General features: G+C 40.4%; 1 protein-coding gene across 1 annotated transcript; it reads left to right on the forward strand.

The window, feature by feature from the left end:
• Positions 1 to 2,613: 2,613 nt before the first annotated feature.
• LOC124867138 (putative ubiquitin carboxyl-terminal hydrolase 50) lies at positions 2,614 to 16,335 on the forward strand. Its single transcript, XM_047363420.1, has 8 exons — positions 2,614 to 3,114; positions 3,204 to 3,319; positions 8,051 to 8,254; positions 8,337 to 8,532; positions 8,692 to 8,892; positions 9,000 to 9,142; positions 13,525 to 13,654; positions 16,140 to 16,335. The coding sequence occupies exons 1-8, from the start codon at positions 2,614 to 2,616 to the stop codon at positions 16,302 to 16,304; spliced, it is 1,656 nt and encodes a 551-aa protein (XP_047219376.1). The 3' UTR covers positions 16,305 to 16,335.
• Positions 16,336 to 16,360: the final 25 nt, after the last annotated feature.

Here is a 16,360-nt window from a genome sequence, read left to right on the forward strand (position 1 = left end):
TGCTACCAACTGCACCACTGTACAGCCCCTCTCTATGTATGTTTGAGGTGAATTAATTTTTTTGTAAAGTGCCTTCAGACAATATTTGTTGGGAAATGGCGGTATATAAATAAACTGAAAAGCCTATGGAGGTGTCTTTTCAGCTGCTCCCTTATTCAGAGGTTGCCACAGCAAGTCAGTATAAGTTGCGCACAGACTTGGCAGAGGTTTTACCCCAGATGGCCTGCCTGATGCAACCGGGGGGAATGGGACCCAGGTCCCCCATGTCAGAGACGCGGACTCATCCCGCTACACAACAAAGGGACTAAATTGAAGAGCCTATAATTGAGCAATCAGATGTCTTTTTAAAAAAAAGAAATACATTAAGATCAGGTTTTATGTAACTGTATTGTTATGTTGTGAGATATTTTTACCTCCCATAATCTGATGTAATATATTGGGTAAGTCTTAAATATCAAATGCAACTATTTGTTTTATGTCTGTCAAATGATAACAGAGCACCATTATTTAGATAAATAACAGAAGCAGCAAATTTTGTTCCCTTTTTTTTAGAAGCTAGCAGCACTGCAGCACAGCTAGCTACAGGAAGTAAGAACAGTAATAGACCAAAATTATCATGAGTGATTACTTCAGAAGTAAATGGGTTGAGCATTTACTGTTTATTTGTTGTTGGGTTGCTTTTTTGTGTTTTGTTTTTATTGCAATTGGGCTAAAAATTGATTGTGTTTTGTAGTTTTTAACATTTAGTTTGCCGTTGGTGCTTAGTTTTAAAACTAAGCATCATAAGAAATGCTCTAGTGGAAATTCATGCCCCATAGTTACTTTTCCTCAGATGGAACTAGTCATTTTTGAATGGAGGAAAGGTGTCAGCTAGAAAGCCAAGGATATAGAGGGATTTCCAGGGAGGACAACTGAAGTTTTTTAATGCCCAAGTAAGAGTTCAAAACTAAATTTTTTATAAGATCTGAGGGCCACAAGAAATATCTTCACAATCTATTGGATACGGAGAGCTTTTGGAAGGCAGGTTAGGCAAAGGTTATCAAGTCAAGATGTGGATGCTGACAGACACCAACCAAAGAAGACTGAATGCTTGCTCTGAAACAAAAGGTGTCATGATCCGCAGGATCCGTGTGTTTATGGTCACTTTGGTTCTGTGTTCTGATTAGCTTGGAATGTGATTTTTTTTTTTTTTTTGGTTTTGTCACTTGGGGTCTTTCATACATGATTTACTCTTGTTTTGAGATACTTGACTCATACTTGTGTTGTGTTTGTGTGTTGATTTAGATTCTTATTTCTGTTTCTTATTTTCTTTAGTTTAGAACTCAGTGGATCTCTGTGCATTTATTTTTGTATCTAAATAATTTTCTCTGAACTCATCAAGAAGTTTTGTAAATTATTAATCTTGTGCAATTAAAAAAAAAATCATAACCAGGAATTCTGCAGTGATTTGTAGACGTTTAAAAGCCACTATGTGTAGGAACTGATTAAAATTATTCTTTCTTGTGTTTGACAAAATCAGAATTCACACAGTGCATTCACACAGGAAAATGTGACTGTTTTACTGGGAAAAATGATTGACTTAGCTTGTAAACGATAAGTGTTGTCTTTAATTGTATCATAAAGTGACATCGGTGAGGAAAAACCCATCATTAGAGCTGTGCTGCAGTCAAAGTGTCCTGTTTGTACGTTGTCAAGAGTGTGTTGTCTGGCTACTGTGGATCCCAGATGATTTACATTAACAGCAGATTCTCATGAGTATGTTTTCAGTGTGAACATATAGTCTCACACACAGCCTGTCTCACTCATACAGGAAAATAGACATCTGTGCGTCAGGGATCTATTCAATTTTAGAACATAGGAACTATCTTTTTGTCTCAAAATAATAGGATAGTTTCAGATCATTGAGAGAAATATATCTTTTTCGTAGACGGCTAAAAATGAAGGCCAGCAGTTTGTCGGTAAAGGAGTGCGACTGGACATCCGAGGAGTGCCATCTAGTGGATGGAGACCTGCATGGAGATTTACAGAGGGACAGAGTTTGCTTACCAAATATCTTCAGGTCCAAAAAAGTAAAGCCACTTATAAAGACTGAGACGAGCCCCAATTATCAGGTTTACTACACAGCCAGAGAACTTTTTCTGGAAGTGTTGGACATAGAAGCCATCCAGGAGCTGACTAGGAGATCTGCTGGAGTAAAGGCTGGAGCTCAGCGATGTACACACAGCCTAAGTAACGAGCGGACGGAGTGTTTCTCTTTCTCATGAGGAGTACAGTGAGGCATTAACATTGTTTTCTATTGTTCTGCAGAGTGGTTTGTCTCTTGGGGACAGCTGCACCTTTGGATCTCAGCTAACCTTAAAACTGGACAGGCAGCAGGGTGTCCTGAAGAGAAATAGCATCCAGACCCATCTGCTTTCTCTGACCAGGCTGAAGGATGAACACAAGCTTGAGGCTCTGTCTGCTTTTTGCAAACATTTATTCAGGCGCTACCAGACTCTACAAACTCCTGGTCCCAACCTGTCTGTAAAAAAATACAGACTCTCCTACCAGCACAGTCTTTGCTCCCTCAATCTGGCCCTCCTCTGTGACTCAAGCTCTGGGTTAATCTGTAACATGTACCTGTACTCTCCAGAGCAGCTCCAGAAGCAGAGTAACAAGCCTGTGGTTGAGCAGGTGGTCAAACGCTTGGTAGAACCTTTTCGCAGTCAAAGGCACATTGTTCTGCTAGACAACTCTGCATGGAAGGAGAGCAGAATCAAAACCATCCTCTCTGGATTAGAGGTTAATATTCACTTTACACCATCAGCAAAGATGCTAACTATCCACCCTTCATCATCCCCATCTATATCAGATACATCAGAGGATTCAAAGTCAGAACTCATAGCCCACATTCAAGGCTGGATTGGACCTGCTCTGTTCCCTCTGTCAGACCTGAAAGGACCTGGGGCAGATGCATTTATGCCGGGCTTTTGGGCAACTCTTCACATGGTCTGCATCAACACGTATATGCTCCACTCTCTGCAGAGTCAGGGCTCGGGAAGGAACGTTCTTCTGACTGGGTTCACCAGGGTTCTGGCCGCTCAGCTAGCTACAGATAACAGCATGGCTGTGCCCGTTCTGAACAGCTGAAAACATTTGTCCAACACCCAGTAAGACCAGACAAAAGGCTGTACTTCATGCCAGATGTCCCTCATCTGGTGAAGAATTTGAAGAATGCCCTGGTTAGTGATCAGACCTTCACAATTCCACCAGAGATTGTACAAAAAGAGAGTCTGCCACACAATGAGGTTTCACTGGGTCCTATTTTCATCAACTTACTGTAAAAAATCCTTACAAAGCACCGAGAATGATTGACGTCCAATGCTGGAGCTGCTGGTGTTTGGAACTATTAGCAGCTCCATGAACCACGTGACTTCCGCATTCCATTCTTTCTATAGAAGTCAATGGGAGTATCGTAACTCTCTCTTTCTACGGCGCTGATGTATACTACTTTTTAAGTGGATCCGATGATGTATGAGGGAGATATAGCATTTGAAGTGTCCTAGGGGTCGCTATTGATCCAAATTACAATGTAATCCAATAGAGCTGTTTGGGGGATGACAAAGATCAAACATATTCAGTTTGGAGTGAATCTGACCTTCCATATGGAAGCTACACTCATTTGTTTATCAGTGGGCGGGGCGGAAGTGATGTCATCTATTGACTGTGTCAACATGTCCATAATTAACTCATGATCATGTATACAGCATTTCGAGTGGATCCGATGATGTATGAGGGAGATATAGCCCTTGAAATGTCCCAGGGGGCGCTGTTGATCCAAATTCTAATGTAATCAAATAGAGCTGTTTGGGGGTTGTCAAAGATGATCCATATTCAGTTTGGAATAAATCGGACCATGCATGTGTAATGTACAGCCAAACGTATGGCCACGGCATGACATCAGAATTCGCCACGCCATCATATTCACACCCTCCAGCTAAAGCGGTCAGTACTGGCGACTGTCTTAGACCATCATGTTATCTGTTACTTGGGACAGTTTCACAATGATTAGGTGAAGAACATCAAAAATTTACTCTGTAAAGGAAAACATGACACCTTCTGTTCTCAGGGGGCGGGGCATCGATGATGTCAGCATCTGACAAGTGAATATTGTTGAGGCCTAGAGGCAGATCAATCTTAGAAGGTTTCATTTGTCTGTGACTTTCCTTGTAGGAGCTATATCAATCTAGTCTTTTATGGCGAAAAGTCATATTTTGAGGCGTGGCCACGCCCACATGCTTTCATGTATCAAAAAGCTTTTGATAACCTTTGATCCCCAATGCCTGAAGAGTATACTGAGTGATTTTCAAGTCTCTAAGTCAAAAGCTGTAGGAGGAGTTCGCTCAGATATGTGGGCTAGAAACGCCCAAAACACGGTCAAAATGGCAAATTCAGTCCAAAATGGCCGACTTCCTGTTGGGTTTGGACCAATGCTCCAGGAGACTTTTTTGTAGGTCCTGACAAGTTACATATGTGTACCAAATTTTGATAACGTTTAATTTTTTGATTTTGATAAGGTTTATGGTTCGGCCTATCTCACGTTCGGGGGCGTGGCTAAGTGGTCTGGTCACGCCCACTGACGACGACATTACGGAACGAAAACTTTCATTGGGGGACAACTTTGGGTAAAATCGTGTGAGTTTTGGTGCATGGAAAAGTCCCCAAATTGCCCTGCAAAGACGCAACGGAAAAAAGAAAGAAAGAATAAGAAATCCTACGATTACAATAGGCCCTTGCAGCCTTCCTGCTCGGGCCTAATTAAAGATACTCCGACACGATGCTTCCATTCAGGCAGAGGCAGCAGGACTAGAGCATTTTTTTCCAAGAGCTCCCCCTTCAGGCGTAGCAGACATGACTAATCAATCCCAGCATTTGTCAGAACAGCCCAGCAAGTCGATCACAGTCAAACAACTCTTAACTGAGAAATCCTTAAAGGATTAGTTTTAACCATGTTAGGAATAACCTTTATTAATATGAGTCATAGCTGTTTTTCCCATTTATACTATAGTGAAATAAAATATAAGTTCTAATGTTTCCCTTTTGTTACATTAGGATAAGAATGCTCATCGACACACATTACAAGGATAAATGGCCCAAGGATTGTCATAAATGACCTGAGGCTGGGGCACTGGGGTAGATAGTGGAGCAGCTGGTATAACTGGTTTGATTAAAAACCTACAGCACACTTAGATTAAGTATGAACACCCGCTACTACACAATCTAACAGATAGACACCACAATGGTGACACATAGTCTACTGATAATCACTGATGGAGGGAACATCCATTGCATTGGAGTGCCAGATATAAAAACTATATGTGACCTTCTATTGAGGCTCTTCGTCATCCTTGCACAGATGGTGACGGTCTGAGACGGGAGCCTCAGCGCTGATCTCTGTAATTATTCCTCTGCCTTAATTTAGATTAAAGAAGCAAAAAGTTAGAAACTGTTTGAGAGTCGTTCCTTTAAGAGTCAGTGTTAGATAAAGTGTGTGATCGCTTCTGGGGTTTAAGTACTGGAGGAGCTTCGAGGCGTCTGACCGCCAACAGGGTGCGGTAGCTCGGACAACCAGAAATGAGTTTTTAAAGTATTCCAAGCTCTTTTTAAAGAGACTCTACTTTGTCAATGTACTACTCTTAACTTTACATGAATTTAACAATTGTTTTAGCAACCAATTTTAACAATCATATTATAAATTGTCACTACAACTGTTTTTATTCATCACTAATATAGTTTAACCCAACTGCTCTTTGACATAAATTCAAAAGCACCACACTAACTCTGACAATATATTATCTGCATAATGATAAGTGGCGTCTAAATTACAGAACAGAACAGACTGACCAGCGGGGATCAAGATTGACTCGGGGCAAAGATGTAGTAATGTTTTATCTCCACAAAGGTGGGATCTGAAGTCTGACCCAGAGATTAAACTCCCCACCTTCTCATAATCACCGTAATTTTGCTTGACATCATCCACTGTATAAAACATGTATGCACTATATGACTGAGGCCTCCTCTATGGGATATCATGTGTGCCTTAGCAAGTCCAGTGGAATCAACAGGGAGGGGGACCTTGTACAACCCAATCCCGATCCTATAAATTCCAAATGGAGAGAAGTAGTTTTGTGGTCTGTCTCACATAGACAAACGAGCAGTTTTTTTTTTAAACTCAACAACTTTTATCTCTATAACATATTGTATTAGTGAAAAGGTTACTGCAGCAGAATCCTGTTTAATAATGGTATTACAATCAAAAATAATTTCAAATGACCTCTTCTTAAAAAAAGTCTATATTTAAGCAGTTTTTAAGGAGAAATGTCACACTTCTTGCGAATTACATATTTTATATTTTTTTACTGGTATAATTCCAGTCATTATATTTTACAAAGGAACACTATTACTTTCAGGGTTTGTATAATGTGTAAGGTTTTCCCTCATTCTTCAGGATGGAGCTTTGGAATGATGAAATTTTCCTGTTTCAATTTGTCTACAATAATTTTTTTTCTTCTTCTTCTTCTTCTTCTTCTAAGAGAGAATTTGTGAGGTCAGACAGTGATGTTGGAAGAGAAGGTCTGGCTCATTATCTGCACTCTAATTCATCCCAGAGGTGTTGCATCAGGTTGGGTTGGGACTCAACTTGTGCAGGCCAGTGAGGTTCTTCCACACCAAACTCACTCATCCATATCTTAATGGACCTTGGTTGGTGCACGGACATTTTAGAATAGGAAACAACAACTGTTCCTACGAAGTCTGGAGCATAAAATTATTCACAATATCCTGACATGCTGAAGCATTAAGAGTTCCTTACACTGGAACTAAGGTGACCAGCCAAAACCCTGAGAACAGCCCCACATCATAATCCTCCCTGCATCCATCTTTACACAGTGCAGCCAGGCAAGTGTCGTTCTCATGGTAACTGCCACACCCAGACTCGTCTGTTGGATTGACAGAGAGACTGCTCTGGAGTCCAGTGACAGGGTGCTTCACACCAATACATCTGACACTTTCACAATGTGATTAACCCACATTTTCCTTGCAACTGTCTTTGTTTTCCATCCTCACAATACCCCAACCACTGTTCTAGAACATTAGCTTCTTGGTCTTTAAAATACATATCAGATGTGGCAAAAAGGAAAGTGGAGGTTCGTACAAGAAACCACAAATATATTGTGCGGTTAAGCAGTATTTTTATACAGTGCACCTGAAATATTCAAACTTACCACTTGCTACTGAATTCAAGCAATGCTTACAGATTGCAACATTGTACACATTGCTACTTAATATATTGTGCAGTTCTAGTCAAAATGCATACTACTACCAGGGGTAAGTAGTATGCATGAAGGTTCAGGGTAGTGCAACACAAACCAGCCTACCAATACAATCTGTTTATTCTTTTGACTTTTTTAAAATTAGATTTGTATACTGTAACAAAATGTTGTAATTCAGTAATTTGCTTCCATGAATTTAAATAAGGGGCAACAGTCCCAATGTATGAAGCTAAATCAAACAACATTGTCAAATTTTCTGTCTATGAAACCCAACCATATTGAACTGACTAACATCCCCCCCAAAATTCCTACCCTTGAAATGGTTTTAGCAGTGTTTTACCTGTAATCACTTCTTTTTTTAAATCTAGTACAGTTTAGATGCAGATCAGGGATTAAATTAAACTGATCTTTTTCCAAGTAACACGTTCCTTTCAAGAGTTCAAAGTACAGCTGCTTTTGCTCTAAAAATAGAACTATTGTTCATGTTTCCAAGTAAAACCCATTCAAATTAGAGTATTGGTATGATAAAGATGATGTGGTTGTAGCATCCTGCTTATTTTCTTTTAAACTGAGTGGATGCAGAATGCTAAGAACTAATATGATATCTCTGTTACCATGCCACCATTTGAATTGACAGATGTCAAAATAGTCTGGCCTGGTAAATGAAGGCTAATTTCACTTTAGAATCATAATTAATAATGCAAAGAAGTCTGATATATGTTCTGTCTTTGATGCTGCAGGTCAAACAGCTGTGTTCAAATGACAGAGAATGTTAAATGCAGCTTGGGGAGGAGGCTACAGAACAAGCAGAACAGACCAGGAGTGTGTGGGTTGGAAAACTCTGGCAATTCATGCTACTTAAATGCTGTGCTACAGTGTCTCTGTTCAACCATGCCCCTTGTAAACTACCTACTTAATCAGGATATACGCAAAGAGCTGGCAAAGTATATGGCACCCACCATTTGTTCTCTCTTAAAACAAGACCGGGCATGTTATCCCAGCGATTTAACCTCTCTGTTCATGCAGGTGTGAGTGTAGGGTGGCACAGGTTTTTGTCCGGCTGCTGGAGAAGATGTGGCTGGGGAGCAGCTCCAGCTGTGCCCCTGTTGAGGCCAGGTCTATGCTGTGCTCCATCTTTCCCCAGTTTGACAACTACACCCAGCAAGACGCACAGGAACTGCTGCTCCATCTCCTTAATGCCCTCCACGAAGACTTAAAAAAGGTGCATCGAAATCTCTTATCTACAAGGACTATTTTTTTCTTGTGTCAGTTACATCTTGAAACAAATAACACAATTACAAATTTAGGTTCAGTTCCATTTAAAAAAACTTCCCAAAGGTACCCAGTTCATGTTTGTGTTCATTTGGTTGCAAAATGTCAGATGCATTTCTTAGGACAACAGCCGGGAGAGAAACAGAGCAGGAGCTCCACAACTGAGTCCACCATTGTCTCAGATCTGTTTGAAGGCCGGCTCAGCTACCTGACCCACTTCGTGCGGTGTGGTCACCAGGCGCACAACGCTCAAACCTTCACCGTGCTGTCACTTCCAATTCCAAAAGACAACAAGAATTGCTCCATTCAGGTATGATTTATCAGCTTCGTCACATGGTACTGTTCTAGATCCTGGTGATTTGTTACCACCACTGTTCTCTGAGTCATCAACGTCACCTAGTTTATGTGTTTGGGCAGGATTGCTTATCTCTGTACTTTGAGGAAACTGTCCTGACTGGGACTGAGCAGAGTGTCTGCTCGGCATGTGAGCTGAGAACAGAAGCAGCAGTCCAAACATGTTTAGATAAACCTCCGGAGATTCTCATTTTGCACCTGAAACGGTGGGTAACAACATCCTCTGTAAGGTAAACCTCTTTGTAATAGGGCGGAAGGATACAGCTGTAATTTCTGAGTTATTAATGAATTTGTTCAATTTAATTAAATATCTCACCCACTGAAGTACAGCAGCTTATAATGATTGAAATCTTCTCTCACAATCCTATATATATAGTTGGGCTTCTACTAGACTTCTAGTACATGTGGACTTAAAAATTTTGCTTTACTGATCGTTCCTCACCTTATTCGTTATTTAACAAGTTTGCTTTAACCAAAATAAAGGAATTGCCTGGTGTCAAAAATACATTTCTAGTTGGTTTGTATTTACTTTATATTTACTTGTTAAAAGACTTTAATAAAAAACTGCAAAAAAGTGATACAAGGCTGCCTTAGTGTATGGGACAATAAATGCAGGTTTGGTAACTGACCTTCACTGTAGATACATGCAGATGGATTATGCAATGACAAAGCATGCATATTTTATCTGCGCTGATGTTAGCTAAGTATTTTACAAAGTGCTACTATATCCAAGTACCAAGAGGCAGATAGGTTAGGATGACAATATCATATTAAAAGTACAGTTAGCAGAATATAAATGCCATTTTTATCCAGTATACAGTGTCTTGCAATAGTTTTCACCCCCACCCCCCCCCTCCGGCATTTGTCATGTTTTTTTTCCTCACAATCTGGAGTTAAAGTGTATTGTTTGAGAGATTTACCATTTTATTTCCAGGACATGCCTACTTTGAAGATTTAGCATTTTTTTATTGTGACACAAACAACAAATAGGACTAAATAACAGAAAACATCAGCATGCATAACTGTTCAACCCCTCTAAAGTCAGTACTTTGTAGAGACACCTTTTGCATCCCTCTGGGAATTTGGTCCATTCCTCAAGGCAAAACTGCTCCAATTCCATAATATTTGATGGTTTTTGCTTAAGAACAGCGATCTTGTATTCTAACCACAAATTTTCAATTGGATTGAGCTCTGGACTTTGACCAGGCCATTCCAACACCTGGATACGTTTATTTGTGAACCATTCCATTGTAGATTTGGCTTTATGTTTTGGATCATTGTCTTGTTGGAAGATAAATCTCCATCCCAGTCTCAGGTCTCTTGCAGACTCCAACAGGTTATCTTCCAGAATGGTCCTGTATTTGGCCCCATCCATCTTCCCATCAATTTTGACCATCTTCTCTGTCCCTGCTGATGAAAAGCAGGCCCAAACCATGATGCTGCCACCACCATGTTTGACAGTGGGGATGGTGTGATCAGGATGATGAGCTGTGTTACTTTTACGCCAAACATATTGTTTTGCGTTGTGGCCAAACATTTGGATTTTGGTTTCATCTGACCAGAGCACCTTCTTCCACATGTTTGGTGTGTCTCCCAGGTGGCTTGTGGCAAACTTTAAACGAGACTTTTTATGGATATCTTTGAGAAATGGCTTTCTTTATGCCACTCTTCCATAAAGTCCAGATTTGTGCAGTGTACGACTGATTGTTGTCCTATGGACAGACTCTCCCACCTCAGCTGTAGATCTCTGCAGTTCATCCAGAGTGATCATGGGCCTCTTGGCTGCATCTCTGATCAGTCTTCTCCTTGTTCGAGATGAAAGTTTAGAGGGACGGCCGGGTCTTGGTAGATTTGCAGTGGTCTGATACTCCTTCCATTTCAATATGATTGCTTGCACAGTGCTCCTTGGGATGTTTAAAGCTTGGGAAATCTTTTTGTATCTAAATCCGGCTTTAAACTTCTCCACAACAGTATCTCGGACCTGCCTGGTGTGTTCCTTGGTCTTCATGATGCTCTCTGCGCTTTGAACAGAACCCTGGGACTATCACAGAGCAGGTGCATTTATACGGAGACTTGATTACACACAGGTGGATTCTATTTATCATCATCAGTCATTTGGGACGACATTGGATCATTCAGAGATCCTCACTGAACTTCTGGAATGAGGGGCCAAATAATATTGCACGCCCCACTTTTCAGTTTTTTAGTTGTTAAACAAGTTTGACACATCCAATAAATTTCATTCCACTTCACGATTGTGTCCCACTTGTTGTTGATTCTTCACAAAAAATTTGAATTTTATATCTTTATGTTTGAAGCCTGAATTGTAGAAAAAGGTTGACCAGTTCAAGGGGGCCGAGTACTTTCGCAAGGGACTGTATACACACTACAGTCAAAAGTTTTAGAACGCTTTTCTCATTTAATGGTTTTCTTTATGTTTATGACTATTTACATGTATGTACATTCTCAATTAAAGCATCAAAACAGTGAATGAATACATATGGAATTATGTAGCAAACAGAAAATTGTAAAATAACTTTAAATATGTTATATTTTATAATCCTTAAAGCAGCCGCTCTTTGCGGTGCTGCCTGAAATATTAACCTTTGGCCGTCTCTCAATTAACCTCTGGGAAGTTCTTTCAAGACTCTTTGGAAAACCATTCCCTCATGAAGCTCTTGGAGAGAATACCAAGAGTTGAAAGCAGTCATCAAAGCAAAGGTTGGCTATTTTGAAGAATCTAAAATATACAAGTTTGTTGTCTCTGGTGAGAATCTACAATTTAAATAGTCATGAGAATAAAGATATGTATATATATATATATCTATACATATATATATATATATGTATAGATATATACAGGTCCTTCTCAAAATATTAGCATATTGTGATAAAGTTCATTATTTTCCATAATGTCATGATGAAAATTTAACATTCATATATTTTAGATTCATTGCACACTAACTGAAATATTTCAGGTCTTTTATTGTCTTAATACGGATGATTTTGGCATACAGCTCATGAAAACCCAAAATTCCTATCTCACAAAATTAGCATATCATTAAAAGGGTCTCTAAACGAGCTATGAACCTAATCATCTGAATCAACGAGTTAACTCTAAACACCTGCAAAAGATTCCTGAGGCCTTTAAAACTCCCAGCCTGGTTCATCACTCAAAACCCCAATCATGGGTAAGACTGCCGACCTGACTGCTGTCCAGAAGGCCACTATTGACACCCTCAAGCAAGAGGGTAAGACACAGAAAGACATTTCTGAACGAATAGGCTGTTCCCAGAGTGCTGTATCAAGGCACCTCAGTGGGAAGTCTGTGGGAAGGAAAAAGTGTGGCAGAAAACGCTGCACAACGAGAAGAGGTGACCGGACCCTGAGGAAGATTGTGGAGAAGGGCCGATTCCAGACCTTGGGGGACCTGCGGAAGCAGTGGACTGAGTCTGGAGTAGAAACATCCAGAGCCACCGTGCACAGGCGTGTGCAGGAAATGGGCTACAGGTGCTGCATTCCCCAGGTCAAGCCACTTTTGAACCAGAAACAGTGGCAGAAGCACCTGACCTGGGCTACAGAGAAGCAGCACTGGACTGCTGCTCAGTGGTCCAAAGTACTTTTTTCAGATGAAAGCAAATTCTGCATGTCATTCGGAAATCAAGGTGCCAGAGTCTGGAGGAAGACTGGGGAGAAGGAAATGCCAAAATGCCAGAAGTCCAGTGTCAAGTACCCACAGTCAGTGATGGTCTGGGGTGCCGTGTCAGCTGCTGGTGTTGGTCCACTGTGTTTTATCAAGGGCAGGGTCAATGCAGCTAGCTATCAGGAGATTTTGGAGCACTTCATGCTTCCATCTGCTGAAAAGCTTTATGGAGATGAAGATTTCATTTTTCAGCACGACCTGGCACCTGCTCACAGTGCCAAAACCACTGGTAAATGGTTTACTGACCATGGTATCACTGTGCTCAATTGGCCTGCCAACTCTCCTGACCTGAACCCCATAGAGAATCTGTAGGATATTGTGAAGAGAACGTTGAGAGACTCAAGACCCAACACTCTGGATGAGCTAAAGGCCGCTATCGAAGCATCCTGGGCCTCCATAAGACCTCAGCAGTGCCACAGGCTGATTGCCTCCATGCCACGCCGCATTGAAGCAGTCATTTCTGCAAAAGGATTCCCGACCAACTATTGAGTGCATAACTGTACATGATTATTTGAAGGTTGATGTTTTTTGTATTAAAAACACTTTTCTTTTATTGGTCGGATGAAATATGCTAATTTTGTGAGATAGGAATTTTGGGTTTTCATGAGCTGTATGCCAAAATCATCCGTATTAAGACAATAAAAGACCTGAAATATTTCAGTTAGTGTGCAATGAATCTAAAATATATGAATGTTAAATTTTCATCAAGACATTATGGAAAATAATGAACTTTATCACAATATGCTAATATTTTGAGAAGGACCTGTACATATATATATATAGATATATACACATAGATTATACATAAATATATATATACATAGGTAAAAAGCCAAGGGGTATGAATACTTTTGCAAGCCACAGTAACTGTCGTCTTCTTCAAAGGTTTGGCTGCAAGGGGAAGAGTCAGGTCAAACTGTCGTCCAATGTTTCATTCTCCGTGGAACTCGATATCACACCATTTCTATCCAGCTCGGCGCAGGACGTGTCATTGTATCATCTGTATGCTGTCGTGGTGAGTTATCGGACAACAGGCTGCAATAAGTCGCATCATTGTAGTGGCCCTAGGTTATCTGGCGCGTCTTTCTGTTAGCTCATTAAAGAACAAAAAGATGTGCTTAAGCCAAACTTGGGGCTTGGTGTGTAATACAATTTAACAAATGGAAAGTCAGTTTAATATAAATTATAAAATGCAATTTGAACATTAATTCTGGTGTCATACAGATTTTTCAAGTTTTCCAAATTAACTTAAATTTATGGATTTCTAGAACATGTTCCTCATAGTGCAAAAACATTTAATTGGGTTTTATTACCTATTTTCTGAACTTAGCTTCCAATTTGGCAGTGCTCTAAAGAATTTGTTTTAGTTTTTTTAATTTATCTGGACAAACCCAATCTAGTTATTTGACTTTGTGTTTATTTTTTTATTTAAAAAGGGACAAACACAATGAACTTTATTCACTGCTCCATATTTATGTGACAAAGTAGACATTATGCAGAAAGCTAATTTACAACAATAATGATGGATCCTAGAGTGATTTTTTGTATTTACAAAGCTTGGGATTGGGCATTAAAATAGCGATTTACTGTGTGATCTGTGATGTTTTTTGTTAATGGAATAATAAATCAAGTGTGGACACTTCAACATTTACCACAGTTTTTTTTAGGCCCTATCCAAACTTGGAAAACTGAGAAGTACCAAACATTTCCAGGCAGTATAAGGACCCTAAACATTGTTAGGAGAAAACGCCTGCCTACATTACAGACCAAACGTTTGGACACACCTTCTCATTCAAAGACTTTTCTTTATTTTCTTGACTATGAATATTGTAGCTTCACACTGAAGGCATCAAAACTATGAATTAACACATGTGGAATTATATACTGAACAAAAAAGTGTGAAACAACTGAAAATATATCTTATATTCTAGGTTCTTCAAAGTAGCCACCTTTTGCTTTGATTACTGCTTCGCACACTCTTGGCATTCTGTTGATGAGCTTCAAGAGGTAGTCACCTGAAATGGTTTTCCAACAGTCTTGAAGGAGTTCCCAGAGATGCTTAGCACTTGTTGGCCTTTTTGCCTTCACTCTGTGATCCAGCTCACCTCAAACCATCTCGATTGGGTTCAGGTCAGGTGACTGTGGAGGCCAGGTCATCTGGCGCAGCACCCCATCACTCTCCTTCTTGGTCAAATAGGCCTTACACAGCCTGGAGGTGTGTTTGGGGTCATTGTCCTGTTGAAAAATAAATGATGGTCCAACTAAACACAAACCGGATGGAATAGCATGGCACTGCAAGATGCTGTGGTAGCCATGCTGGTTCAGTATGCCTTCAATTTTGAATAAATCCCCAACAGTGTCACCAGCAAAGCACCCCCACACCATCACACCTCCTCCTCCATGCTTCACGGTGGGAACCAGGCATGTAGAGTCCATCCGTTCACCTCTTCTGCGCCGCACAAAGACACGGTGGTTGGAACCAAAGATCTCAAACTTGAACTCATCAGGCCAAAGCACAGATTTCCACTGGTCTAATGTCCATTCCTTGTGTTCTTTAGCCCAAACAAGTCTCTTCTGCTTGTTGCCTGTCCTCAGCAGTGGTTTCCTAGCAGCTATTTTACCATGAAGGCCTGATTCACACAGTTTCCTCTTAACAGTCGTTCTAGAGATGTGTCTGCTGCTAGAACTCTGTGTGGCATTGACCTGTTCTCTAATCTGAGCTGCTGTTAACCTGCTATTTCTGAGGCTGGTGACTCAGATAAACTTATCGTCCGCAGCAGAGGTGACTCTTGGTCTTCCTTTCCTGGGGCGGTCCTCATGTGAGCCAGTTTCTTTGTAGCAGTTGATGGTTTTTACGACTGCACTTGGGGACACTTTCAAAGTTTTCCCAGTTGATCGGACTGACTGACCTTCATTTCTTAAAGTAATGATGGCCACTCATTTTTCTTTACTTAGCTGCTTTTTTCTTGCCATAATACAAATTCTAACAGTCTATTCAATAGGACTATCAGCTGTGTACTGTATCCACATCCTGCACAACACAACTGATGATCCCAACCCCATTTATAAGGCTTGAAATCCCACTTATTAAACCTGACAGGGCACACCTGTGAAGTGAAAACCATTTCAGGTGACTACCTCTTGAAGCTCATCAACAGAATGCCAAGAGTGTGCAGAGCAGTAATCAAAGCAAAAGGTGGCTACTTTGAAGAACCTAGAATATAAGACATATTTTCAGTTGTTTCACACTTTTTTGTTCAGTATATAATTCCACATGTGTTAATTCATAGTTTTGATGCCTTCAGTGTGAAGCTACAATATTCATAGTCATGAAAATAAAGAAAACTCTTTGAATGAGAAGGTGTCCAAACTTTTGGTCTGTACTGTATATCCTTATAAAGCTTCGTCCCATTGAATGACGTTTCTCCTTTCAGTTGGCATAGAAATCACAGTAAACAAAAACCAGAAAAGATGAATCAACTCTTAAATTTTCTCCCCAGAACCACACAGGTCACCTGGACATGGGTCACTACACAGCACTGTGTTACAACTCGCTGCTGGAGACGTGGCACTGCTTCAATGATGCTCTCGTCAGGGAGGTGCAGGAGAGGCTTGTGGAGTCTCCAAATGCTTACGTTCTGTTCTACAGCTACAAGCCTTTCTAGAAGCCAAAGATCTAAGGACTCTGAGCTCTCCATCCCAAGGGACAAAAATAAGAAAC

This window comes from Girardinichthys multiradiatus, chromosome 4 (assembly GCF_021462225.1).
Source record: "Girardinichthys multiradiatus isolate DD_20200921_A chromosome 4, DD_fGirMul_XY1, whole genome shotgun sequence".
In the NCBI taxonomy this organism is placed as follows: domain Eukaryota; kingdom Metazoa; phylum Chordata; class Actinopteri; order Cyprinodontiformes; family Goodeidae; genus Girardinichthys; species Girardinichthys multiradiatus.